Source organism: Pseudorasbora parva, chromosome 15 (genome assembly GCF_024679245.1).
Source record: "Pseudorasbora parva isolate DD20220531a chromosome 15, ASM2467924v1, whole genome shotgun sequence".
Lineage (NCBI taxonomy): Eukaryota > Metazoa > Chordata > Actinopteri > Cypriniformes > Gobionidae > Pseudorasbora > Pseudorasbora parva.
This window is the reverse complement of record NC_090186.1, coordinates 38863631-38890709: the sequence shown is the minus strand read 5'-3', so window position 1 is coordinate 38890709 and position 27079 is coordinate 38863631. Positions and strand designations below refer to the sequence as shown.

Here is a 27079-nt window from a genome sequence, read left to right as displayed (position 1 = left end):
ATCCAACCCAATGCATAATCCCCTGATTGTTCTCTTTTCTCTCCCGCAGTCGTAATGTGTCTGGGGATCAGAAAGAGGAACATAAAGACGCCAAACCCCGCTCGCTACGCTTCACGTGGAGCATGAAGACCACCTCCTCCATGGAGCCCACAGAGATGATGCGTGAGATCCGCAAAGTCCTGGACGCCAACAACTGCGACTACGAGCAACGCGAGCGCTTCCTGCTCCTGTGCGTCCACGGCGACGGCCACGCCGAGAGCTTGGTCCAATGGGAGATGGAGGTGTGCAAACTGCCCCGCCTCTCGCTAAACGGCGTCCGCTTCAAGCGGATATCAGGAACATCCATCGCTTTCAAAAACATCGCCTCGAAAATCGCCAACGAACTAAAGCTGTAAGGGTGGGAGGATGGGGGGTGGGGGTTGAAAATGTGAAAAGGCAGCAAAAAGGACTAAGGCACAAAAATAGAGTAATCAAGCTGTACATTCTTTTTGAACAAGTAGCAGATACAAGGATCTTTTTCCTCAAACACTTACAAAGTATGTACTGAAGATACTGTATAGAATCATGCCTTAGGCAATAATTTCCTGCATCTTTGAAGCATTATTAATATTATTATTGTTGTTCTTGTTGATGTTATTATTATTATTATTGTGTATTATTATTTCAAACTGTAGGAAAATAAAATGACAGGTTTTTTTTGTTTATGCACTACTTCAGTAGGTGCCCTGTGGGGCCAAACGATTAACACCAGTGACTGAAAACAAGTATTTTAACCAGACAGACAGAAGAAGGATGGTTAATCGCTCCAGTATTTCTCTTTATCGTTCCGGCACTCCTCCCAATATCCTTCTTGAATGCCAAAGCAAGTGGCCAATTTTGATTTCGATTAGAAACTTATTTGCACACTTTCCCTCAAATGCACCAGATGTGCTCTCCATCCATTCCTCCGCTTTCCCAAACATTGTTTTCCTCCTCAACCCCCTGTCCCGCTTCAGGACATTCCCACCTGTTGTTTTCTAGTGCTACACATGGCTGAAGATGGCCAGGATCGAGTGCACTTCAGCCGACGGGCTACTGCAATGGAACGTAAAGAACGAGATTGGGAATGTCCTTCCTGGTCCGTTGAAGTATTTAGTTTGTTTTCTTACAAAGTGTTTTTTTAAAACGTCTGAGGCAATGACCGGTGGCGTTGTAATGTTTTGGCTTTGGCCCTGGCCCTGGCCCTGGCCCCCAGGGCGCACCATAGAGTCAGACGTGCCGAATCATTTTGGGACACCGTTGGGTTCAGAAGTTTCACTTGTCATTTCTAGGCTTCAGTATTCACTCCCATCCCTAAGAACCATCGGCACTGTTGTTATTATTTTGTTTTGATATTTCTGTTTGTTTTTTGGAATGTAAATAATGTACCTTAGTTTTGCAGCAACAGCATATTGATATACTTTTTCTTTTCTAAGTCTGGCTGTGAGTCGGAAACTATGGAAATTAATGTAACTCATCACAGAATAAGGTTAATCAGTGTCTCCATTAAAACAACTGAAAATCATTGATTTGCAGAGTGGCTTATGTTGGACAGGTTTTTACAAGGCATATAAATGTTCATTATCTATGAAATCAATAGTGTAACATTTCTTTTTTTTTTACATCTGAATGACTTAAATACATACAACCAAAGACAACCTCTACATAATATACCCAGCATGACCAATGACAATCATTGCATACGTTGACCTTTATTGCTCTTCAAACAATCATATTTAGAAGGTTTATTGGATGTGAAATGCCCTGCGATTTAAAAAGTTTAAGGATCTTATTACTCTGAGTTTCCAAGCATAAAGTCTTGTCTTGGATCTGGGTCTCTGTTCCAGGTCTCAAGCAAGTAATTTTCTGCACATAAGATAATTACCTCAAGCACAGGTCAGCATTGGTTAGCATTTACAGAGAATTTGCAAGAATCCCGTGTGTGTGTGTGTGTGTGTGTGTGTGTGTGTGTGTGTGTGTGTGTGTGTGTGTGTGTGTGTGTGTGTGTGTGTGTGTGTGTGTGTGTGTGTGTGTAAAGCTGGAAAAATGGGCAAGTGTAAGGATTTGAGCGAGTTTGACAAGGGGCAACTTCTGATTCTGATTCTGACTTCAGAGCATCTCCAAAACTGCAGCTCTTGTGGGGTGTTCCCGGTCTGCAGTGGTCAGTATCTATCAAAAGTGCTCCAAGGAAGGAACAGTGGAGAACCGGAGACAGGGTCATGGGCGGCTAAGGCTCATTGATGCGCATGGGGAGCGAAGGCTGGCCCGAGTTGTAATCAAACAGACTACTGTAGCTCACATTGCTCAAGAAGTTAATGCTGGTTCTGATAGAAAGATGTCAGAATACACAGAGCATCACTGTTTGTTGAGTATGGGGTCTGCATTAGCCACAGATCAGTCAGGGTGCCCATGCCGACCCCTGTCCACTGCTGAAAGTGTCAACAGTGGGCAATGGAAGAAGGTGGCCTGGTCTGATGAATCACGTTTTTTTTACATCATGAGGTTGGCTGGGTGCGTGTGTGTCACTCACCTGGGGAACACATGGCACCAGGATGCACTATGGGAAGAAGGTAAGCCAGCAGAGTCTGTGATGCTTTGGGCAATGTTCTGCTGGAAAACCTGGGTCCTGCCATTCACATGGATGTTACTTTGACACTTACCACCTACCTAAGCCTTGTTGCAGACCATGTCCAGACTTTCCTTTAATGGAAACAGTATTCTCTTTTGGCTGTGGCCTCTTTCAGCAGGATAATGCACCCTGCCACAAAGCAAAAATGGTTCAGGAATGGTTTGAGGAGCACAATGAGTTTGAGGTGTTGATTGGCCTCCAAATTCCCCAGAGCTCAATCTAAGCTAGCATCTGTGAGATGTGATGAACAAACAAAACTGATCCATGGAAGCCCCACCTCACAATGTACAGGACCTCGACAAGTCTGGGCTGTTTTGGCAGCAAAAGGGGACCAACACAATATTAGGTCATAATGTTACGCCTTATTGGTGTATACACACCTAAAGAATTATTAGGAACGCTCCCTTTCGCCTTCAGAACTCCCTTAATTCTCCGTGGCATTGATTCAACAAGGTGCTGAAAGCATTCTTTAGAACTGTTGGCCCATATTGATAGGATAGCATCTTGCAGTTGATGGAGATTTGTGGGATGCACATCCAGGGCACGAAGCTCCTGTTCCACCACATCCCAAAGATACTCTATTGGGTTGAGATCTGGTGACTGGGGGCCATTTTAGGACAGTGAACTCATTGTCATGTTCAAGAAACCAATCTGAAATGATTCGAGATTTGTGACGTGGTGCATTATCCTGCTGGAAGTAGCCATCAGAGGATGGGTACATGGTGGTCATAAAGGGATGGACATGGTCAGAAACAATGCTCAGGTAGGCCGTGGTATTTAAACGATTCCATATTGGCACTAAGTGGCCCTAAAGTGTGCCAAGAAAACATCTCCACACCATTACACCACCAGCCTGCACAATGGTAACAAGGCATGATGGCTCCATGCTCTCATTCGGTTTACACCAAATTCTGACTCTGCCATCTTAATGTCTTAACAGAAATCGAGACTCATCAGACCAGGCAACATTTTTCGAGTCTTCAACTGTCCAATTTTGTTGAGCGTGTGCAAAATGTAGCCTCTTTTTCCTATTTGAAGTGGAGATGAGTGGTACCCAGTGGGGTCTTCTGCTGTTGTAGCCCATCCGCCTCAATGTTGTGCATTTTGTGGCTTCACCAATGCTTTGCTGCATACCTCAGTTGTAACGAGTGGTTATTTCAGTCAAAGTTGCTTTCATATCAGCATGAATCAGTCCGCCCATTCTCCTCTGACCTCTAGCATCAACAAGGCATCTTCGCCCACAGGACTGCTGCATACTGGATGTTTTTCCCTTTTCACACCATTCTTTGTAAACCCTAGAAATGGTTAATAGAAAAGATGAAAAATAGAATAATAATTTTTTTTTAAATTAAGAGATCAATAAAATGTAGTGAAATATGTCCAAACTTTATATTATTATTAGCTATATTCTCCAAAAATACATTTGGAAAGGAATAGGTGCTGCCTAAGGCAAAATAAATAAATAATATATATATATATATAAATATATATATATATATATATATATATATATATATATATATATATATATATATATATATATATAGCCATTTTAGAAGATAATGTTAGCCTGTCACACATATGTACATCACCTGATCCTTTATATAATTTCCAGCATTTTATCTATTATATAACAGCTCTTCATAGACATAAAAGCTTTTCCCAGGAAATCATACTGCCCTGAACTTCCATGCATCTGTGTACAGCTGGGTGAACTCATGCACATCATTATCCCCCTGTATGCAGTAGTAATTATAAACGCAGTCATGTGTGATTAAACTCTGATCACGTCCCATTCCCATACATGATCCGTTTAGCCACTCCCCATTTTCCACGCACGATTCGGTAATGATGGCGTAGAGACTCTTTTTCGCGAATCGGTTTATTTGAAAGAGCCTGTTCAAAATTAATTAATTTACGACATGGCATATTATGTCAAACGGACTCTGAAAACACTAGGCTAGAATTTCCGGACAATTTCATGTGCTAATTAAACTTGTTTAATCAAGCGGAACGGAATTCCTCGGTTCTCAATGTTCAAAAGAGTCGATTCTCGGTTGAGTTTATTTTTTATTTTATTTTTATTCAAGTAACATGAAATATAGAAATCCAAGTGTTAATAAATAGCCATGCCAATATACATACAATACAAACAAAGAGAGAGAAGAAAAACAGCCATATCAAAATAAAAGAAAAGGGGTGAATAAAGAATAAAGGTGCATTTGGGTAGGCTATAAATATATATTTAAAACAATGTAAAACAATGATTAACAAGGTAAAATCTGTGGACGAGATTAAAAGCGATTAAAAGCTAGTTACTTTAAAAATATATTTAATCAAATGAATGTCTGTTTCAGAGACCACTTGTGAACCGGTTCAACCGATGCATTAAAAAGATTCGACTCAAATGAACGAATCTTTCCAGAGTCGTGCATCGCTATGATTTAGCTGTGACCACGCCCCCATTGTTTCTCTCACCCGTCAGGGGGAGTGTTGTCAGAAAGATCGAGCGCTGCTGTTGCAACTGCAGTTTTTGACAGAGGAGACACATTTCGTCTCTTTTTCTCTATGTTTCTTCAAAGCACAGAGAACGACATGCGTTTCAAACCATCTCGAGACCGACTGTACAGCGCGCGCTGCTGCGGCTGCTGTCACGTGCGGACTGGGACCATCATCCTGGGTACCTGGTACATGGTATGAGGCTTAAAAAAATCATTAAACGTCGTTTTGTAGATTTTAACACCACTGGAATACATCAATAGTTTGCCCCTCGTCTTTTAGAAGTGTGTCTGTGTTTTAAAAGGCGTCTTGTGTGGATGTTTTTAGCAGGCAGAGCCGTGTTAGCTCGATGTTTAAGACCGCTAGGCTAACTCAATGTTTTGAATTGGAACTATTAAAAATAAGACATATAAACGGGATTAGACGTGTTAAATTGGTACTAAACGCACTATAAGGATCTTATCTGACAATTGAAATAGAATAACATGGTGTGGATATTATTTTTATGTGCTGATTTATATTACGTTATATTTGGAGATCGCTAACAAGTTAAGCGCTAACGTTAGCTGAGGCCTGAGGTTGTGTTTAATACACTGACATTGGGTTGAAATTAATTTCGTTGATTATTTTCACGAAATGGGTTTAGATAAAAAATATTGTTTAGAATAACATAGATATTATTTATAAGATGGTAAGTTATTTTTTTAAAACTGTTCTATATTGTGGTACTTTGGATGTTTAATAGATTGTAAACAAACTCAACTAATAAACGATAAGTGTTGCTTAGCAAGTTTATGAATACTTTTGGATAAAAACGCACAGTTTATGACCTGAAAAAGCGCTCTGCCACACTCAGTGGTAAATCACATAGTAAATCATTGTGTCAGAGACTTTTTTTTTTTTTCAGAAAACCTGATCAAATGTTTCCACTGAAGACTGGGTTTTAATAAAATAACTTTTTTGTTAATTTTCTAAGTAATAACTGTTAGATGTAATCTTAGCTAAAAAGGTGCAAGGCATTTGACTTAAGACCTTGACCTCTTTTGCTTGTTGAATTAGAATAACAGTGTCACATGACAGTGAATCATCAGACTTTGTCATATTACGCAGTCATTTTAGATTTCAGTGTTGTCTTTTTCTTTGCTGATATAATCTCTGCCTAAAGGTGGTGAACCTGTTGATGGGTATTCTGTTGACTGTGGCAGTAACTCACCCTGAGAACGTCCCTATTGTTGACCTGCAGTATGAGGTTATTGAGCATTACTTTGCATCAGACAGGATGTCAGGTATGTTATATATGGGGGGGGGGGGGGGGGGGGGGGATTCAGTCATACAGTAATACAAACACACTGTTTTGTAATGCTATATTTTTGGATTTTAATATTATATTACAATTTTTTTTAAATATATTTCTTCTGTTTATATTTTATATACAACATTTATATACAACTTTTTTCCCCTGTAGAAAACGCTTGTGTGGGCTTTGCCATCTCTCTCCTGATGCTCACCATTAGTGCCATGATGGTGTATGGAGCCATTACTGTAAGTTTATATGAATAGTATGCCTGTCAATCAGTTTGATATTTGATATTTAACATAATAAAATGTATACTGTAAAATGAAAATTGAAATTGATGTCACTAATGACTTACCCTAATGTCGTTCCACACCCGTAAGACCTCCGTTCATCTTCAGAACACAGTTTAAGATATTTTATATTTAGTCCGACAGCGTATCCAAGTGTATGCACACTATACTGTCCATGTCCAGAAAGGGAATAAAAACATCATCAGAGTAGTCCATATGTGACATCAGTTAGTTCATTAGAATCTCTTGAAGCATCGAAAATACATTTTGGTCCAAAAATAACAAAAACTACGACTTTATTCAGCATTGTCTTCTCTTCCTTGTTTGTGTTCAAACCTCAAATAAAGATTCAAACTGTCATGAATCAGTGAATCGATCAATGATTCCGATCGCATGCCAAACTGCCGAAATCACGTGACATTGATTAGATTCTAATGAACCAACTGATGTCCCATATGGACTACTTTGATAGTAGTCCATGCCGGGCCACTGCCGGACCACTACCACTCAGTGGTTCATGTAGGTTGTCTACAAACCAGAAGGTTGGTGGTTCAATCCCCGGTTCCACCTGACCAAGTGTCGAAGTGTCCATGAGCAAGACACCTAACCCCAGCTGCTCCCGACGAGCTGGATGGCGCCTTACATGGCTGACATCGCCGTCGGTGTATGAATGGGTGAATGTGAGGCAAAAATGTAAAGCGCTTTGGATAAAAGCGCTATATAAATGCAGTCCATTTTTTTACCATTTTTTTGATGATGTTTTTATTCCCTTTCTGGACATGGACAGTATACGGTGCATATACTTGGATACGCTCTCGGACTAAATATAAAATATCTTAAACTGTGTTCTGAAGCTGAACGGAGGTCTTAAGGGTGTGGCTAAAGCTGGGTGCACACTGTGCGATTTTGGCCACGATTTGGCAGTCTGAGACAAATTTAGGAAATCCTAAAAGATTCCTCAGATCCTAGGCTAAAATCTGACGTCTTTGGTCGTTAGTTTGACATGTTCACCGGCCGCCGATTAATGAGCTCTGCGATCAAATTTTACCTCAGACGAAATTCTGGCAGTGTCAGAAGATTTGGCACAGAATCCTGCAGTGTGACTTCTCCTACGACAACAGTCAAATATCTCGGTTTTTCAAGACAAACTATGACCAAAACGAGAGCTAGAAATGTATTTGTAGCCAGTATTCAGTCCCGCGTGTAATGCTGCTCACTGTCACTGAACGCGTCATTCATTGATGATATAAAGCTCCGGGTGAGATTTCTTGCGCGCGTCCGTTTTTAGCGCACCTAAACTATCGTGCAGTCTGACATTAATGTCAACTGAGATCTTACAGTGTGACACGGGGATCATGTTCGTACAGTCTGACAAGGGACATTCGCAAAGGATTTTGAAAAATCGCACAGTGTGCAGGACCCATAAGTCATTAATGACATCAATTTAATTTTTGGGTGAACTAACCCTTTAAAAGGGATGTAATTTTGCACATATACTAGGGAGTTAAACATGGTAAACTTTCCCTGACTTTTAAAGGCAATGCCCTGGATTTCATCCATTATTACTATCAATTCGGAGTAAGTTTGATGGGTTAATGTGTTGTGAGAATAATGCATTTCACCATTGTTTTATTTGTACTTCACAGTCTTGCTTGACTCATCTTAAAAAAACAGGTTGGATCTGTGAACGTTTGTTGTATAGTTGTTCACTGCTGTCAATGCACATTTGCAATACCTGAGCTTGTTTCCTCGAGTGAACATTGAGCTTTAGCTGTGTTTTAGACCCTGAGTATCCTCTGACCGCAAATGTTAGGCCATATAGGCAGTGAAATGCTGTTCTAGTAGAGTCACAGCCTTGTCAGATCTGCTAATAGCTCCCTTTCCATTTTGGCCATTCTCTGAGCTTAGTTATTCAGCGCATTTCCCTTTATTTGCTCAACTGGATGATTCATTATTCCCTGGGGGTTTGCATCAGCATTAAAATGGTGAGAAACTGTCTAAAAATGAAAGGGAAAAAAGTCCATCTTGTGACATGACTGTTATTTTCCCCCTCTCGCACAGAACCGTGATGGCTGGCTCATCCCCTTCTTTTGCTACCAGCTGTTTGACTTTGCACTGAGCTGCCTGGTGGCCATCAGCTCCCTCACGTACTTGCCCAGAATCAAGGACTACCTGGACCAGCTGGTTAGCCTGCCTTCTATTGCCACTGCTGACCACCTGACACTAGAAGCTAATTTAAAAACGTTTAACCTAAATCTCTGTCTCTTTTAGCCGGACTTCCCTTACAAAGACAACCTGCTCTCTCTTGACTCCAGCTGTCTCCTGCTGTTTGTGCTCATCTTTTTTGCCATTCTCATCGTCCTCAAGGTAGATATATGAGCCTCACCTTAACACTGAATTGGTGCATATTTTATAAATAAGATCCAGATTATAGAGACTATTAATGTGTTTGTTTATTTCAGGCCTATTTGATCAACTGTGTGTGGAACTGCTATAAGTACATAAACAACAGGAACACTCCAGAGATTGCCGTCTATCCTGCTTTTGAGACCCCACCTCAGGTATGTCCAGTCTGCTTTAAATAAGGTTTTATTATACAAAAATGTCATTGTTCTTATCACATTTTCAATATTATAAAAAAAACTATAGTAATTTTGAGAGTTTTTTTTGGCTAGTAAAGACCAATAAACAGTGATAAAGAAAAAACAAAGAAAACAAACTACGATAGAACATAGTTACAAATGAACAACTTCAAGCACTAGAAATACTACATAAAATGTATAAAGTTATCAAATTTATAAAACGATGCATTGTCTTTACTGTTTAAATTAAATCAACATTTATTCTTATTAAAGTTACAAAGGTGATTCACTCCTTTGAGAGGTGAACTTAGTCTTTGTTGTTTGATTAGCATTAATAATGACAGCTGGTAAATTTGTATGCTGTCACTTTAAGACCGGCTGTACGGATGCAATATTCTCGCGGGTTGTTCTTTCACAACCATTTATGTCACTTAAGACATAAATGACTATGTTAACTTGCATATACAGGGTCATTTCGTCACATAAGTGTGTATATTTAACATTTCAAGCCCAATTACTCGGCAAAGTGCACTTGGTTCCGTTCTCAAACGCTCTATGAGCAGCGGCTTTGTCATGCGTCTCTTAGACAGCACTGTTAGTCTCTCACATAACGTGCATATACTGAAATGAGCTGTCTTTCACTGCTATTTGTGCTTCAACAGTTTAAAGTCCCCTGTTTTTAAACCGCAAGGTTTAAAAATGCATGCAAATGATACGTTTTTGTCACATGCAACGTCACATGAACGTAACCGCGGTAGACACGATAGTCCAAAATCTCTACCGGATGAAAAATTTCTACCAGTTAGTCATATGTACAGTTCATCACTTAACACTAATTAACCAACTTATTCTGAAAAAAAAACGTGGTTGCCTTTGCCGCAAGTATCTTCCTTTTGTTTTTCAACATCATGCTCCATTGTAGCATATAACGCCCACCTTTTGCAATCCATTCCTCTTCACAAACAAATACTTTTTTTGCCATTTCAGTTACTTTTTTTCTTGTCTATTAAAATATATTGTTTCTTTTGATTGCATAGCTTTTAGTGCTCAATATGTTCTTTTAGTATTATTCAGCTACTATATAAATAATTTGCATAATATATAAACTGCATTAATAATTTGAAGAAGCTTAATTTTTATTGCAAATGTTGTTGTCATAATTTTGTTTTTTTAATTACTATATAGCTTTATTTTTATTTTAGTTTTAGTAATTTTAGTATGCGAGCTAATTTCACATTTTAAAAAAATTCATTGTTTTAGTTTAATAATAATACTGATCTGTACTAGTGTGATCTAATATTTGCTGGTCTTTTATTCTGAAAAACCTCTCTCATGAGTAACAATGTAGGCCCTTAAAATACACCGTTACACTAGATGGCGCTCTTTTCCTCTGCAAGAACTTGAGACCGGCAGCTGTATGTTTTTTTTGCTGGTTTTGTTCAGCTAAATGACTTTTAGTGTGGTGTCTTCTTTTTTTTTTTTATCATAGTACATCCTTCCCACCTACGAAATGGCCATGACAATGCCAGCGAAGGAGCCACCTCCTCCTTACATGCCAGCTTGAATTCCCCCAACTGGTTTGATCTGTAAAAACCAGTGCAGACACCCATCTTTGCCTTTCGATCCTGCCTTCCATTCCAACACCTGGAGGGCGTTTAGACTCCCAGCATCCACTCATCACATCAGCAGCTTAGACTTACCCATGACTATTTCTTTCGCATGACTCTTGTAACAGCTCGTCACCGCAGATCTATTTTTGTAAAACTATAGGAAAACAGTTGAAGCGGCGCGGTGTTGGGGAAGAGATCGGTTGTGGCAGGATTTATTTTTAATTACTTAGTGTTGTATCTGAGATATGAAATGCCATTCTCTTTTGTGGACATCATGACTCGGGCTCTGCAATAAATTGTGCTTATGACAGCATTATATAGTTCATTCATAGTCAATCACTAATGAAATGATTCTGAGATGGGGCAGATAATCTGCCGCTTGATGTTTTTACCAATGAGAGCGTTCACTTTACATGCCACCTTGAGATCTTTATTTTTCCATGCTTTTCAATGCTATATTTTCTTCCTGATGTCTTAGTAGAGGATGTATTGTGAAATTCAGCATTAATTGGGTACTTGCATTTAAAATCACCTTTGGTTAATAAATCTGTTTTGCTAGATTAAAAAATATGTTTAGACAATCCAGTGTGATGGTTAAAATATATATTTTTTCCATTGTGTACTTTGTGGACGTAGGACTTTCATCCTTTCAAAAGTGAAAGAGCTCAAAGCACTTTTTATCTTGTTTATATAATTAGAGTGTGTGTGCGTGTTCCATCCATTGTGCACCATCATGTTTGCAGCTGTCACAGTAATCTGTTGTCATTGTAATACTGGTTAACACGCAAGAGGAAACTTCCGTCACACGATTGACAATGATATAGAGTTAAAAAAGGAAACTGCTGTATAAATCAATGGATGCATGTTGTTTTATTTTGTTGTTTGTTTTGTTTTCTTGTATATGTTCTGAATCTAATTACTTCAATAAACATTACAAAACATTGAATCTGCCAACAGAATTTTTTCCACAATAAATTGATTCAGAAGTTTTTCTCAATTTGCCCTCTTGCATGTTTATATATGGGATTAGAATAACTGCCTTAAAGGAACACTCCACTGTTTTTAGAAATGGGGCTTATTTAAGTTCTTTCCTACATTTAGATATGTGGGCAAATGCATTTTTGTCTCAGTGCATGCATTGTTTTTGTTTGGCAGGTTCACCGCTAGCTTATCTTAGCATAATGTATTCACAACGAGTACAAATAGCGATGCAGATTAAGACTAGGCAAGTTCTTAGGCAGATATTGATTTGGGACTATATTATGGGGAAGACGGGCGAAGCACTGCTACTTGGGCGCAGATATCACGCAACCCATTGAGATCCCTCAACAGCCAGAGGACGTGAGGATGAGGCCCGTGATATCTCTGCGCCCAAGTAGCAGTGCTTCTGCACTGAGACAATTCTTGCACTGAGACAAAAATGCATTTGCCCACATATCTAAATGTAGGAAAGAAGTTGAATAAGCCCTATTTCTAAAAACGATGGAGTGTTCCTTTAAAAGGTTAGTTCACCCAAAAATGAAATTGATGTCATTAATGGCTCACCCTAATGTCGTTCCACACCCGTAAGACCTCCGTTCATCTTCAGAACACAGTTTAAGATATTTTATATTTAGTCTGAGAGTGTATGCAAGTTTATTCACACTATACTGTCCATGTCCAGAAAGGGAATTAAAACACCATCAGAGTAGTCCATATGTGATCTGAATCATGAATCAATCCGCTGATTCATGACAGTTTGAATCTTTATTTGAGAATTGAAAACAAACAGGGAAGAGAAGACAATGCTGAATAAAGTTATAGTTTTTGTTATTTTTGGACCAAAATGTATTTTCGATGAGATTCTAATGAACTAACTGATGTCTCATATGGACTACTCTGATGAAGTTTTTATTCCCTTTCTGGACATGGACAGTATAGTGTGCATACACTTAGATACGCTCTCGGACTAAATATAAAATATCTTAAACTGTGTTCTGAAGATGAACGGCGGTCTTACGGGTGTGGAACGACATTAGGGTGAGGAGTTAATGACATCAATTTCATTTTTGGGTGAACTAACCCTTTAATGTACTACATCCTTTATGATGAGTGAGGGCTATTGTGCAATGTTAGAATTTCACCAAAAAAAAAGTAGCTCCTGACTTGCTGATTTAGGAGAAACTTTTAGAATTTAGGAGTTTTAGGGCTTTAAGAGTATTTCGAATTTCAGTATATTTTTAGCTTTTAAACCATCTCTTAAATCTGGAAAGTTAGGAGTAGTCAAGAGGACTAAATCACACATAATCCTAAAATGGATGTTGCTGGCAATCCGCCTTAAGACACTACACTGTACACCATTGAGGCGATAAAGCCTTGGGTGCTGAGCCTTTTCCCCTTACAAATGAAATAAAAAGAATTATAGACGTTAATCTGCGATGACATAAAGGTTAAGTTGTGTATAAGATGCATTGAATGATGGAGAATAAAACATTTGCGGTCAAATTAAAAGTAATGTCCTATCGTTTGTTCTGGTTAGTGGACCTTTCCCAATCCTGTCCCCCACTTTCTCTCACTGTCCTGCCATAATAAAAAGGCAAAAACTAATTTGAAAACAAAGAAAATAATATCTGATTACCGGTAGCAGTTGTTTTCACGAGTTCACACTTACACTTGATCGAGTAGAGTAAACGAGTAAAATAAGCGCATTTGCCGTGCTGTCCGAGAGGAGGCTTTGAGCTTTGAATTTAGCACAAACCCCGGGTGAGAAAAGGAACCAGCCGAGAGTGAGGAGTCAAGGTGGCGGAGGGATGCAGAAAACTGCTGAGGTAACTAGGAGAGTCAGCTGTGTATACTGTATTATGCCTCTTTTTTTCTTTTCTATTTTCAGACCACTATTGTGTATTTGACCATTTTCTTTTTTTCACTCTCTTTACAACTGTTTTACTTATCCTTGTTTTTATTTTTAATTCTTACACGTTATTCTTATTTCTCATGCATGTTTTAATTACTTTCTATGTAAAGCACTTTGAATTGCCATTGGGTATAAAATGTGCTATACAAATAAACTTGCCTTACCTAAACTTTCCTTCTGTCAAACTGATATTCGAACATGCTCCTCCAGAAGTTTGTTTAGAAATTGTGCAATATCTTAAGATGCAGAGATGTAAGATTAGCTGAATAAATACTTAATTAATTACACTTTTTTAATTTAATGTCACCATTTTTATTTTTAAATATTTGAATATGGCAACATGATACCTCGTTGTACAGTTCTGAATAGGTTTTGAGAGAAAACTCTTAAATAAGAACTTTTACTGCTATTTAGGAGAACTTGTGATAAATAAAATGTTTTGTGAATACGGCCCCTGATTCTTAGTAATTTGAGGTGGGGCTCCCCCTCCTTTATTTGGATTGGACGGCAATCTGACACGTCTTTTCAACCCTTTAAATGTGCAGACTTGGATGCTGTCAGAAGCATACTGGTGTCAGTTAGATGAGAGGACCGCAAACAAACCTGAAGCAGATTTGAGAAGAACGCAGAAACAATGAAGTCCTTCATTGGGAGTTTGGTATATTGCTTCTCTCTTCTGCTGGTGGATCTCTGTGAATCCTATGACCTTAACAATCCATCCTACATTTTGGCCCAAAGTTACGCACAAAGAAGAAATCAAGCGCTTCCACACCGGACATTGAACCCAGCAGGTAGGTTTCTGAACTTAAACCACTATGTTGTTGACTAGGTTATGTGTTATTTACATGTTCAGTGTTTGCAATGTATCTTCAACTGCATCACTGCAATGGAACAGTTGTGACCCTGGACCACAAAACCAGTCATAAGGGTCCATTTGAATAAATGGTCAAGCTGAATAAATAAGCCTTCCATTGATGTATGGTTTGTTAGACAATATTTGGATACAACTATTTGAAAATCTGGAATCTGAGGGTGCAAAAAGTTGAAATATTGAGAATATCGCCTTTAAAGTTGTCCGAATGAAGTCCTTAGCCACGCATATTACTACTAATAATACATTTTTTATATATTTACAGGACATTAACAAAATATTTTCATGAAACATGATCTGATCTTAATATCCTAGTTTTGACATGATTTTTTAAAATAATTTTGACACATACAAGGTATTGTTGCTAATGCCACAGAATATATACAGTGCGACTTATGACTGGTTTTGTGGTCCAGGGTCACATTTATGGTTTCATTATTTTACTTGATGCATTACAGAATTTATTATTTTATTATTTTATTTTTTTGACTTGTGCATGGTGTAACCATAATATGAATGTAATGTAATTTAGAGTGAAATGCACAATGTAAGAAATATGTTTAGTGCATTTATAATAGCATACGTGTAAATAAAATGCATCCCCAAATAAAAATAGTCTTCATTTACTCATGTATGACGTCCTTTCATCTGTAGAACACATCAATATTTTCTGAAAAATGTCTCCCTGTTCTTTTGTCCAATTAAAAAAATTCAATGGGCTCATATGTTGTTCAGACCCCGACATTCTTCACACAAAAAAAGAAAGAAATTGTGTTCAGAAGACTTAAATACATTCAGGTTTAGAACCATGAGGGTGAGTAAATGAAGACAGAATATTTTTGTGCGGACTATCCCTTGTGTATCAATGCTACAAAAAAAAGAGCATTTGTGGGATATCTGAGTGGCATGTATTTTAAAGTGTTTAACAATGAGGAATTAGGGCATGTATTGCAAACAATGCCAATTGTACTTGTTTGACTGACTTTCTGTTTGCCTAATTTCCTGTTCCTCTTCAACCTTCTGATGGTCCGTAGTATACAGGACTAAATACTGGTTAGATGGACCCGATCACCCTAACAAACAGAGGAGGAGGATTTTGCCCCATCTTATCCCAGTAGGTTATCCAGGACCCACAGCTCCTTCTCAGCTCACAGTTTATGACTGGCTCAAAGACATACCAACCACTAAAGTTTATAATACAAATAAAGACCAATCTCCACCTGTGGCACACAAGCAGCTGAAAGGTGAATGGGCACCAATAGTTTGTCGAAAAGTTCAAGATCCAGAACAAAGAGTTGTAGTGAAAGGAGAATCAGGAGAAAGGACAGGCGTGTCAGCTGTGGTGTCAAATCACCCACTTGTTGTTCCACAACAACAGTATTCAGGTCCAGAAAAATCAGGGGTTCAATCAACAAACAACCAGCCAACCTTTCCGACAATTGCTCTTGAGACAGGTTTTCAACCATCAAAGCCATCACTGACGCATTCCTTGACTTTGGCAGCCTCACAATCTTTGAATCTCTCTCTGTCTCAGAAATCCGAGCCACAATCCTTGTCAAAATTGGTACAAGAACCATACTCACAAGGCACATCACCCCAATCCCTTCCAACCACTACCATGTCACCTGAGGCATATCCTCTAAGTACCTTCTTAGAATCCTTGCCAACATCCACCCCCACACCAGAGACATACTCCCAGAGCACTTTATCCCAACCCTTACCAAAGTTCACCTATACTGAGGGTTCATATCCTCAAAGAAACCCACCCCAATCAGTCACATTAGAGCGTTATGCCCAAGGTGCCTTCCCTGAATCTCTGTCAACACCCACACTGACATCAGAGAGCAATCCCCAAAGCGCTTCACCCCAGCATGTGCCAATGTCCACTCATAGATCAGGGCCATATAATCAAAAGATCTCATCCCAATCTCTGTCAACATTCAAACTGACTCAAGAGGCACATTTTCAGAACATACCCCCACAGTTCTCACCAAAGTCTACTGTGCCACAAGAATCATTACCAGAGGCACCAGGCAGGATTATTGCCCATGGCAGGATAGCCATCACAGGGTCAACAGGTATAAATCCATGAAAATTTCTACTGCTTGGTTTAACCCTCCATCTATTCATGCAGGGGCATCCAGTCCTTCTCCTGGAGAAACAATGTCCTGCCATTTATATCCAACCAGCCCCAACATAATTGCCTGGAAGTTTTAGTAATCCTAAAGACCTTGATTAGCTGGTGTTAATACGAATTGGAGCTAAATTCAACAGGACAGTGGCCCTTCAGGAACAGAATTGGACACCTTTTACATAAAAGCAGTAGGGTTCCTTGGGTGTGTTCACACTCAGCATGTTTGGTTTGATTAAAATGAACTGAAAATGAACGGGTGCACTTGGTCTTAGTTCAGAACTAGTGCTAGTTCTGAACTAGTGTTGTGTTAGTTGATGCACTTGTTTATTTGGTTAATTTGAACACGTGTGAATGCCATCTGAACCCTGATGTGCACCAAACAAGTGGACAGAGACCGCTGAAAAGATGGATCTCGGTCTGGTGCGGTTCAAATTATATATGAACACAACACAGACCAAAGACATTTAAACAAACCAAAAACAGGAAGAGGAAAACCTAAAAAAGGACAGAATGCTCACACATATCTTTTTTTGTCCTCTCATGATAGTCACGAATTTGCCTATCACAGTTCAGTACAGGCATCAGAACCACTTATCCTCACAGCAGATCTTGGTTTGTGAGTTTGATGGAGGGATTCCTCCCGCTGTTTTGATTGGTTACACATTTTACAAGCTCTATGCACATACGACGAGCGCATTTAGCCTAGCACACAGCATTGTTTTGGATGTTCGGTGAGTTCCGTCTCAAAATAGGCAATACACCATAAAAGCCGACCAATCAGATTGTGAATGTATCCCTGAGCCTTTAAGTTCAGAATCGTTGGTAAATAAAATTGCCAATCGGATAGGAGTAAATGTTTTGGGGGGGTTTTTGGTCAGAACCAAGCAAACCGGACTACAAGTGTGAACACACCCTTTGATTCAAAGGTGGATGAAGCAAAATGACATTAAGGGGTCGATTATTGTTTCCTGTTGTAGGGCGCCTTACAGATCAGTATATTCTATATTCTAGAAGCTTTGCAGCATTCCAGTGTGTTGAAGTATGTCATTTTGCTGAGGTCCAATGGGATTTGTTTTAGAAGTAATGTTAAAAGCGACCAAAATCAATATTAATGAACTCTTTCCCTGCCAAACACGGAATTTTCCGTTATTTGTGAGAAAAAGCGTCCTGCCAAACACAATTTTTCGCATTTTCACTGTTTTACGCTAGGGGGCGCTATTACACATCGTCTAAATGAGTTCAGAATAGCCTGATACAAAAACCAGGCGAAGAAGACGCAGAAACAAGTGATTGCATAAGCATATACATATGTAAAATAATGCAAACATCAATGTTAAACAGCAAATAAATCAAAACTGCCTAATGTTACTGTATGAAATGTCCACCCAGGATGAGTTATAGGACTGTGAATCTTCGTGGTGTTGATGGACTCCATTTACTCCATCTGTGTTTGATCATCATACTGAATCCGATATTGATGTAGTCTTTGTAGAAACATTTTTAATTTTCTCAGCTTTTTGCTCAAAATGTAGCTTTTTTTATGAAACATACCCATATTCAAGCGTTGATTAAAAAAAAATGCACGAAGCTAGAATAAAACAGTTTTGTTTTTTTGTTTTTTAAAGCAGAGGCTCTGTTCTTTCTTATATTGTATATTCAAATATTCCTAAAAAAAATCTCTGGGACATTACATTTTTGTGAAAATTATCCAAAATGCTGGAGCTGGCTAGCAACTTTTTTCTTTTCTTTTTTTACGCTGGCGGGGAAAGAGTTAACCAACTAATCTAACCTAACTTTGCATGCAAAGCATATGCTTTACTCATATATACATTCCACTGGGTTAAACCATATGCCATCAACTCTAAATCTTTAACTAATCCTTTAATGGACTAAAACACCAGTCTTCATTATATCATATAGACATTGAGTAACGCAAATTCTAAAGTGCTTAATTTCTACTGAACTCTCAGCAACAGATTCACAGTGCAGGAGCCGTCCGTTGGACCTGGTCTTCATCATTGACAGCTCACGTAGCGTGCGTCCAGGTGAGTTCGAGAAGGTCAAGATCTTCCTGGCTGACATGGTGGACACTCTTGATGTTGGCCCCGATGCCACACGTGTCGCAGTGGTGAACTACGCCAGCACGGTCAAAATCGAGTTCCTGTTGAAAAACCATCTTACGAAGGACACTATAAAGCAGGCCATCAACCGCATCGAACCCTTGGCAGCAGGAACCATGACTGGTATGGCCATCAAGAAAGCCATGGAGGAAGCCTTTACTGAAAAGTCGGGTGCGCGGCCTAAATCGAAGAACATCTCAAAGGTTGCCATCATTGTCACCGACGGACGTCCACAAGACCAAGTCGAGGAGGTGTCGGCTGCAGCACGAGCATCAGGGATTGAAATTTACGCCGTTGGAGTGGACAGGGCTGATATGCGGTCACTGAAGCTCATGGCCAGCAATCCACTTGAGGACCATGTGTTCTACGTGGAGACCTACGGTGTTATTGAGAAGCTCACCTCGAAGTTTCGGGAGACGCTGTGCGGTAGGGTTAAATGCAAAAAAGGAAGATGAGGTTCTATGTCTTTCCTTTTTACAGGATATATATCTCGGTTCTTGGGAGTGGGTGATGATTCATTCTCTGGAAACCAGTTGGGTCTGAACACCAAATTTAAAAAAGGAATTTTCTTCAGACATGAAAACTATTTAACATACATTAGGACAATTTGGCATTAGAGCTTTCACGATAATTATTGTGTTGTCCAGATGTTTGAATCGTCGGATCGCAACACATTCTGAAGGAAATCTTTCTTCAGTATGCGAGTGCTGATAAAGTCCACCGATCATTAAAAGAAGCATTCTTCTATGTTTGGCACATTTGAATGCTTTGAATCCGCTAATATATGTGCTTTGCATCCTATTTTTGTGGAATGAAGGTCTTGGAATGGAATGCTTTTGAAATTTAATATTGTCAATGTCTTCAAGTATGTTTATCATAGAAACCTCAGATAATTGAGAGCTTTGAATATCTGACTGACTGTTTGTGGATAATTAAAATTGTTTGTCTTTTTCAGGACGAGAGTCGATCTTTTGGACATTAAAATTGCTCAATCAAGTGCTGCGCTATTGAAAAGTGCTTGCTCGTTACGCCTTTAAAGTGTACAGACAATTTGCTTAGTGCAGCTGTCAGCTAGTCACCATAACATATTGATATAAATGCTAAATGCTATGCAAACTAAAGGCATCACATTTGCTGAGTAATTTTATCCCTTAAAAGCCCATAAAAGTCCCATAAAGTTTCCAGTGTGTCTTTAAGGTATTTTACGGATACTTTGTAACGAAATCCAGGCATTTGCTTGCCCATGAACTTACTCTTGCATGAGTGGCCTCATCACTCAGTCGAGTAATGAAAGCTTGTTCCAGGTATGGACGCCTGTGCCATGGGACATGACTGTGAGCACATATGTGTCAGCAGTGGCTCCTCCTTTTACTGCAAGTGTCGGAACGGCTATATTTTGAACGAAGACCAGAAAACATGTTCCCTAAAACGTAAGAGCCAGCAGATTATGCTAACTGCTTAACCTTAGATTTTGAAGACATACTTAGTACAAACATATTTGATTGTGTCTAACAGTGACTAATTTAAGCTCAATAATGCAATAACGAGAGCGCTTCCATTGCGATAATACTTGCAATTCTATTTGACTAACCTGTTTAGCAATTGCTTGCCAGCTCTTTATACGTGTTCTGATTGTATTACTGGATATCATATGATGGCGGTCTATGATTCATTCATCTTTGTGTGTGCTAAGTTACAGGTTACATGAAGATGTTCCAGAACCTAGTGAGCTGCCTTGCTGTTACTGCCTGCATAGGCAACTGCCTTCCAAGGAAGCATTCTGTCATGCTAACTCAAAAGTGACTAATTTGGATCACATTACTCGTGTCACACAAATAGCACTCTTAACATAAAGCATTTGGCAGAAAATGCAAAAAGATGTTAACATGCTAAGCTGGCAATTCAAATCTCCAATAAGCAAATGTTTGTTAAAGTCCTCTTTTTTTTTTACATGTGTTGAATAGGCTGCTGCTTTAGATTTAGGTGAAACTTATGTATCTTAGAAGGCAGCACAATCTTGTGGCTCAACAGCCTTTGTGCCTTAAAACGCTTTGGGCAGCTCACTAAGTTTTGGAGCAGATCTGTAATTTAGTTATGTGTTTGCAATGTAACATTTTTTTTCTCACTAGCAGCTGAATTCTAGCCACTGATTCAACCTATGTAAAATCACTGTTGAATTACCGTGGACTTTCCTGTTCTGTACTGTTCGTTGCCAGAACAGTACAACAATAACATCAGTGTCGGTGTTGCTGTAAATCTGAGACAGATGACAAACCATAGCTAATTTATTAGAGGCAGATTGTATTTCATATGGGGAAAATGGAGCAGATTGCATAGAGGTGTACTGGAAATTTTGATTTACCTTTTCAGTAAAAAACAAGACACATTTATTTGAAAAACAACACAGCATAAAATAAGACTTGTTTCCATAGGTTGTATCTTGAATATAAGTGTATTTTGTCTGATACAGTCAAAATGCAAAATGCACTTTCTGTCTTTGAAAATAAGTCCTAAAAGGGTTAGTTCACCCAAAAATGAAATTTATGTCATTTAGGACTCACCCTAATGTCGTTCCACACCCGTAAGACCTCAAACAACTGCCAAAATGCTGAAATCACGTGACATTGGTGAATCATGAATCACTACGCTGATTCATGACCGCTCAAATCTTTATTTGAGGTTTGAAAAAAAACACGGAAGAGAAGACAATGCTGACTAAAGTCGTGGTTTTTGTGATTTTTGGACCAAAATGTATTTTCGATGCTTCAAGAGATTCTAAGTAACTAACTGATGTCACAGATGGACTACTTTGATGATGTTTTTTTACAAGTAAAAATACAGAATACAAAGAAAATCTACCAACACAGACAACTGAACAGAAACAGAGCTGATGGTGAACAGAAACAGAGCTGATGGTGAACAGAAACAGAGCTGATAAAGTGCCTACACTTAGATACGCTCTCGGACTAAATATAAAATATCTTAAACTGTGTTCTGAAGATGAACAGAGGTCTTACGGGTGTGGAACGACATTGGGGTGTCATTAGGGAGTCATTAATGACATAAATTTCATTTTTGGGTGAACTAACAATTTAATATTAATGCAGTCTTGCTTCTTAAGTAAATTTGGGTATTTTTTATATTAGCTAGAAAACCTGGAAAAAATACTCATTAAGAATAGGATTGTATGCAGTGTTAAAAGCTTCTATATTTCAAATAATTTCCAATAATTTCATTGAGGTATTGAATTAATTTACTGAGATGGTATGTTTGACAGTGCTATATGTAGATTTTCCACTCAAAACCTGCAATGGAAAAATTCCTGATGTTATACATGTTTGTTTTTAAAGAAATTGCCGTGCACAGTATAGTCACTGTTAATGTCCTATGGCTTGTTCTAGATATGGATGCCTGTGAAATAGGACACAGCTGTCAACACATTTGTGTGAGCAGTGGCGACTCTTATCGCTGCAAGTGCCGCTCAGGCTTTGTCTTGAACGAAGACATGCGAACATGCTCCATTAGAAGCGCTGGTGCTTACGGGAGTGGTGACAGTGTACACAGGGGTGAACGAAACAGAAAGAATGATGGTGACCAAAATGGTGACAGTAGTGCTAGTGAGTTACGATCAGAAATGACTATGACTTCATTCATGTCATTTCGGTATCTGGAAATCAAATAAAGTTTCATCAAATGACTAGAACTAGTTTGTGATCCAATTGCTACTGGATATTATTATTATTATTATTTTTAATGTTCTTAAAATGTAAATTTTGTAGAAATGTGTCCCAATAGGGTTGGGCGATATGACCAAATTCTTATTTCACGATGTGATACATTTAATTTCACAATAACAATATCATGATATATGTTGTGTTTTTGTGATGCAAATTAGACATAATAGGACAAATACAATATAACAAGAAAATAAATTAAATTAAGTTTTTATACAATAATGTAGATAGATTATGTAATGACACAGAGCAGCATGCAGGTTTATTAGTCTGCTATCACTTTAACACCAAACAGACAGATCAATATACAAAACTGTCACTTGAGACATAACCGGTTAAGTTCAAATGAATATGAGATAATTGCATTCAAGCGCAATAAGAAGTGAAAGAGAACTGAATTTGCGATCGCTTACAGAGACGCGGCTGTGCAAGCGCTGACTAACACACAGTAGCTGCCTTTTACATTACACTTCAAATTGTGCAAAATTAAATTGAGAATGGAAATTACGTCCAATGGAAACCGGTTATTTTGGGAAAACTCCCATAAACGTTTTTACGTTTGCATGAGGTGGTTTTTCAGGCAATTTGAAAAAGGAATATTTCACAAAACTGCAATGGAAACTGTTGGAAAAGTTAATCGTTCTTTAATGATGGTGCGGTATGTTTGGGCAGAAGACAAAAGGTCTTTATTAAACTCATAAAAGACAAATTACAGTAATACTGTATTCTACACAACAAAGAAATGCTACAATTTATCAAGACCTTAAGGCAGATAAGAGGGATAATAAGTGGCTGCTCCCAAGTAAAAGGGGCCATGATTTTTGGAATGACTTATCGCGAGAGCACCCAAAAATTCTTTGTAGCATAACATAATGGAAACAGCGTGCTTTTGCAAAAGTTTTTCATTGAAATTTAGAAAATATTGCAAAAGTTTTGCACAAATCTGTAGCCTAATGGAAAACCCGCTAGTGTAAGCGTGCACACAGAAAACAGCGTCTCTCAGCATGTTAGCGTAAATTTAATTCTCTTTCACGTCTTATGAACACAGATTCACAGAAGAGTTATTTTTACTGCTTTTTAACATCGATCACGTCACAAATTAGTGCTCGCCTTCTCAGGATATATTGCGCTTTATAGGATATATTTATTGTCATACCGCCAAACCCTATGGCCCAATAGACATTATGAAAGTCAAGTAGAGAAAAACAATCCTAGACCTGTTGGCCGTCGCTGTGGCTTATTTCAGGTGCGGATGTCTGTGCGTTGGGCCACGACTGCCAGCACACTTGCGTCTCCAGCGGTTCTTCCTATTTCTGCACGTGTCCCCCTGGCTTTGTCTTGATGCAGGACAAGAGATCATGCTTCAAAGCCAGTGATGCTGATGGTAGTGCCAGTGAGTTTTCTGTTTTTAGACCTTCATAAATGGTATTGTTATCATACCAGTTTATGCTAGGTTTCTTTAGCCAGCTGAGGATTGTTTTTTTTAAAATGTAATACACTTTCAAGGAGACTGTCACATACTGATGAATAATTTGAATAGTTCTTTTTTCTTGTATGTGTTGTGCTGAGGTTTGTTAGCTTCAGGGCTCTAGAGGTTTAACTTATTGCAGGTCTGGACTACTGTGCGCTGGGTCATGAATGTGAACACATTTGTGTCAACGACGATTCTTCCTATCACTGTGAGTGCCGGCAGGGTTTTGTGTTGCAAGAAGACAAGAAAACATGTTCCAAAAAACGTAAGAGCTCAACCATGTGTTTTCTGGAATAAAACGTTATTATCTGCATTATAATGGCTTTGAAATAAGTGGTGGGCAATGTCTAACATTTGGAATAATTCTGAATAATTTCTGTATTCCTCAATGCTTTTCTTGCTCAAACAAAAAATACTGTAAAACCAGTAATATTGTGAATTATTGCTACAGTTTAAATAACTTTTTCTATTTAAATATATTTTAAAATGTTAATGATTCCTGTGAGATGGCAAAGCTGAATTTTTAGGATCCGTACTCCAGTCTTCAGTGTTACATGATCCTTCAGAAAATGGGATCACTAAGCTTCATCTGTCAGTGTCTTATAATTTCTGACATGTTGAGTCAGTTGAACACTGATTCAACATCGCTGTAAACCTATAATATTTAACACTCTCCCAATGTTGTGAGAAATCCAGAAATGAACAACATTGCATAAACTGTGTTGCAAAGTGTTACATAGTTGCTAAAAGACTTTATGTAATAACTTTCACTTTGGAGATGGGGTTGATAATTTGCTCTGTAATTATTACCCTTAATTCAAATCACACCTTGCAAGGTATTTCTGTGATATTTCTTGTTTGACTGTGATGTAAAGAGGTAAAGGTGGAGATTGTTCAGGACCCTTGCATGTGTGAGGCCCGACTGGCTTTCCAGAGGCAGACACAAACCTCCCTACAGGACCTCAACGCCAAACATATCCTTTCTGTCTTAGTGGAACTACACTTCCCATGATGCATTGCAAGTTGTTCCTCATAAATTAAATATAAATGTTGCAATTTAAACCCTTTAACCTTAACAGCCTTTATACTTGCTGCTGTCACAAGAAAGGTTGAGCAAATGGAAAACATGCTGGGACGCATGTAACGGAGCAACTATTGGTGAGTAATGATTCTCTGACATGATTTTTTATTAATATTATATTTAAAACAGTCTTACTTTACTTCTGTTTATCAGGGTCCACATGTTCTGTGAGCTTTCAGAAGTCATCAACAAAGCTTCATCACAGGCCACGGTGATCTCACGAACCTCTTCATGGCTTCAAAACACCTGGAACATTTTCACATATGTTCAAAGATCACTAACCCAGAAATGAATATTAATTGTATTCAAATATAGATTAATATTAATAGAAGTTAAATAATGCAAAAAGGACTGATTGGGTATGATGTGTAATGATGTGCTTTTGCTCTCCAGAAATGGTCATTTCAATATCTATTGTAATCTTTTTTGCATTGTATCATTATCTAAGGTGTAATTTTTATTGCTCATGTTCAATATTATTATTGTTTAATCTCATGTGGACTAAAGACATCCTGTATTCTACAATATTTATAATCAAGCAATTTAATCAATAATATTTGTTACATTAAAACTTGAAATACCTTTAATAAATAGTCTCAAAGTCTCTTTTTCCGCTTCATAATATTTGCCTTGATTTCATAGCACATGGTGTATTTAAACCGTACAGACATCCCTATAGAAATCATTATCACATAGTTCAGCAAGACATACTATAGGTTTAACAGTGAGATGTCAAAAACCTGTCTGTCTGCAACCCATGTGAGATGTGCCTGAATCAATATCTCAGACATTACAGACCAACTGTAGACCTTCAGTCTAGCCATAGACTAAATATAATCGTATAATCATTGGTCTGAAACTGCACAAAAACATGCTCTTGACAAGCTTTGTGTGATTGTGACTATTTAATCCCACATACAAACAACATTTGAACATCCCACAAATTCTAAGACTAAGAACATCAAGATCCATCTCTCACTCTAAATTAATCCCATCTAAAATCGATTCACAACCCCCTGGCATTGGAGCATTTTCAATATCACATCTCCATCCCTTGTTAAAGCAAACAGAGAAAGTATTCATCTGGTTGCAAGGAGATGAAAGGGATTTTTTGGAGAAGAATGATCAGATTGAGTGGCCATCTGACTGCTCAAGGCTTTGCTCACATTAGACTTAAGTGTAATGTGTTAATTCTCACAGCAAACACCAATATTTGGGTCCAAAGTGTGAGCAAAGATCATTTCGGTTCAGTGGAAAATCCATCTACCAGAATATGAGGTCACGGAGTTCTGAGATCTGGGTGAAGGTGCACCAGGCGCCATTGGTGCAATTTAAAGTAAAGTGTTCACGATGCAACGTGAGATATTCACAACCGTTTTGAAGCAGGCTACACTACGGCCAATATTTCTGCTGTCTGAACCTTGACTGGCACACTTTGTTGGTTATAAATGATCCTATTCACTTCAAAGCATTCCCTGTGTACACATTTCATCCACTTGCCTCTCAAACCATATTCTGTCAAAGACTGGGTGAAAAACAAGTCTGGTAAAGATTTTCACATCCTAATCTCACGGGTAAGCATGGACCTGAGAAATTCCCCAGCAAATCACTAGAGTTAAAGAGGTTAGGTATAAAAAAAAGTTATGCTGAAGACAGGAGCCTAACTTACATTGACATAACCAGAGGTAAATTTCTGTTTTGTACAGTTGGCATTTGTAATTGTGAGGAAATCAGTAGAAATATAAAATTGCAGAGACCAACAGCATTAGTCGTAAATGTGGCACTTTGAAAGTTCACTCACTTTATATTATTGGTGGTCAAAGTCAAAGTTACAGTAGTCAAGCACAGCG

The 27079-nt window shown here is 38.5% G+C and overlaps 3 protein-coding genes across 11 annotated transcripts in view; all 3 read left to right on the top strand.

The window, feature by feature from the left end:
* Positions 1 to 1543, top strand: part of mark3b (MAP/microtubule affinity-regulating kinase 3b) — a 107640-nt gene extending 106097 nt beyond the window's left edge. For all 9 annotated transcript variants that reach the window (XM_067418031.1, XM_067418036.1, XM_067418033.1 and 6 more), the window contains one exon: positions 50 to 1543. In XM_067418031.1, coding sequence (XP_067274132.1) covers positions 50 to 395 — 346 coding nt within the window. In that variant the 3' untranslated portion in view covers positions 396 to 1543. The remainder of the gene's footprint in view (positions 1 to 49) is intronic.
* A 3566-nt stretch (positions 1544 to 5109) lies between these two features.
* Positions 5110 to 11871, top strand: laptm4a (lysosomal protein transmembrane 4 alpha). The gene is made up of 7 exons (XM_067418030.1): positions 5110 to 5341; positions 6312 to 6432; positions 6612 to 6688; positions 8795 to 8917; positions 9005 to 9100; positions 9196 to 9294; positions 10805 to 11871. Exons 1-7 carry the CDS (start codon positions 5216 to 5218, stop codon positions 10877 to 10879), a joined length of 717 nt encoding a protein of 238 aa, XP_067274131.1. The 5' UTR covers positions 5110 to 5215; the 3' UTR covers positions 10880 to 11871.
* A 2538-nt stretch (positions 11872 to 14409) lies between these two features.
* matn3a (matrilin 3a) lies at positions 14410 to 25515 on the top strand. The gene is made up of 6 exons (XM_067418028.1): positions 14410 to 14609; positions 18794 to 19369; positions 20248 to 20373; positions 25024 to 25122; positions 25237 to 25306; positions 25383 to 25515. Exons 1-5 carry the CDS (start codon positions 14453 to 14455, stop codon positions 25290 to 25292), a joined length of 1014 nt encoding a protein of 337 aa, XP_067274129.1. The 5' UTR covers positions 14410 to 14452; the 3' UTR covers positions 25293 to 25306; positions 25383 to 25515.
* The last annotated feature ends 1564 nt before the right edge of the window (positions 25516 to 27079 follow it).

Excerpts from the sequence above, each read along its gene's own strand:
- laptm4a (XM_067418030.1), top strand. The coding sequence starts at position 5,216 with ATGTTTCTTCAAAGCACAGAGAACGACATGCGTTTCAAACCATCTCGA. Across the intron at positions 6,689-8,794 it reads TGGTGTATGGAGCCATTACT|AACCGTGATGGCTGGCTCAT; the intron begins GTAAGTTTATAT and ends CCTCTCGCACAG. Across the intron at positions 9,295-10,804 it reads CTTTTGAGACCCCACCTCAG|TACATCCTTCCCACCTACGA; the intron begins GTATGTCCAGTC and ends TTTTTATCATAG.
- matn3a (XM_067418028.1), top strand. The coding sequence starts at position 14,453 with ATGAAGTCCTTCATTGGGAGTTTGGTATATTGCTTCTCTCTTCTGCTG. Across the intron at positions 14,610-18,793 it reads CCGGACATTGAACCCAGCAG|CAACAGATTCACAGTGCAGG; the intron begins GTAGGTTTCTGA and ends CTGAACTCTCAG. Across the intron at positions 19,370-20,247 it reads GTTTCGGGAGACGCTGTGCG|GTATGGACGCCTGTGCCATG; the intron begins GTAGGGTTAAAT and ends AGCTTGTTCCAG.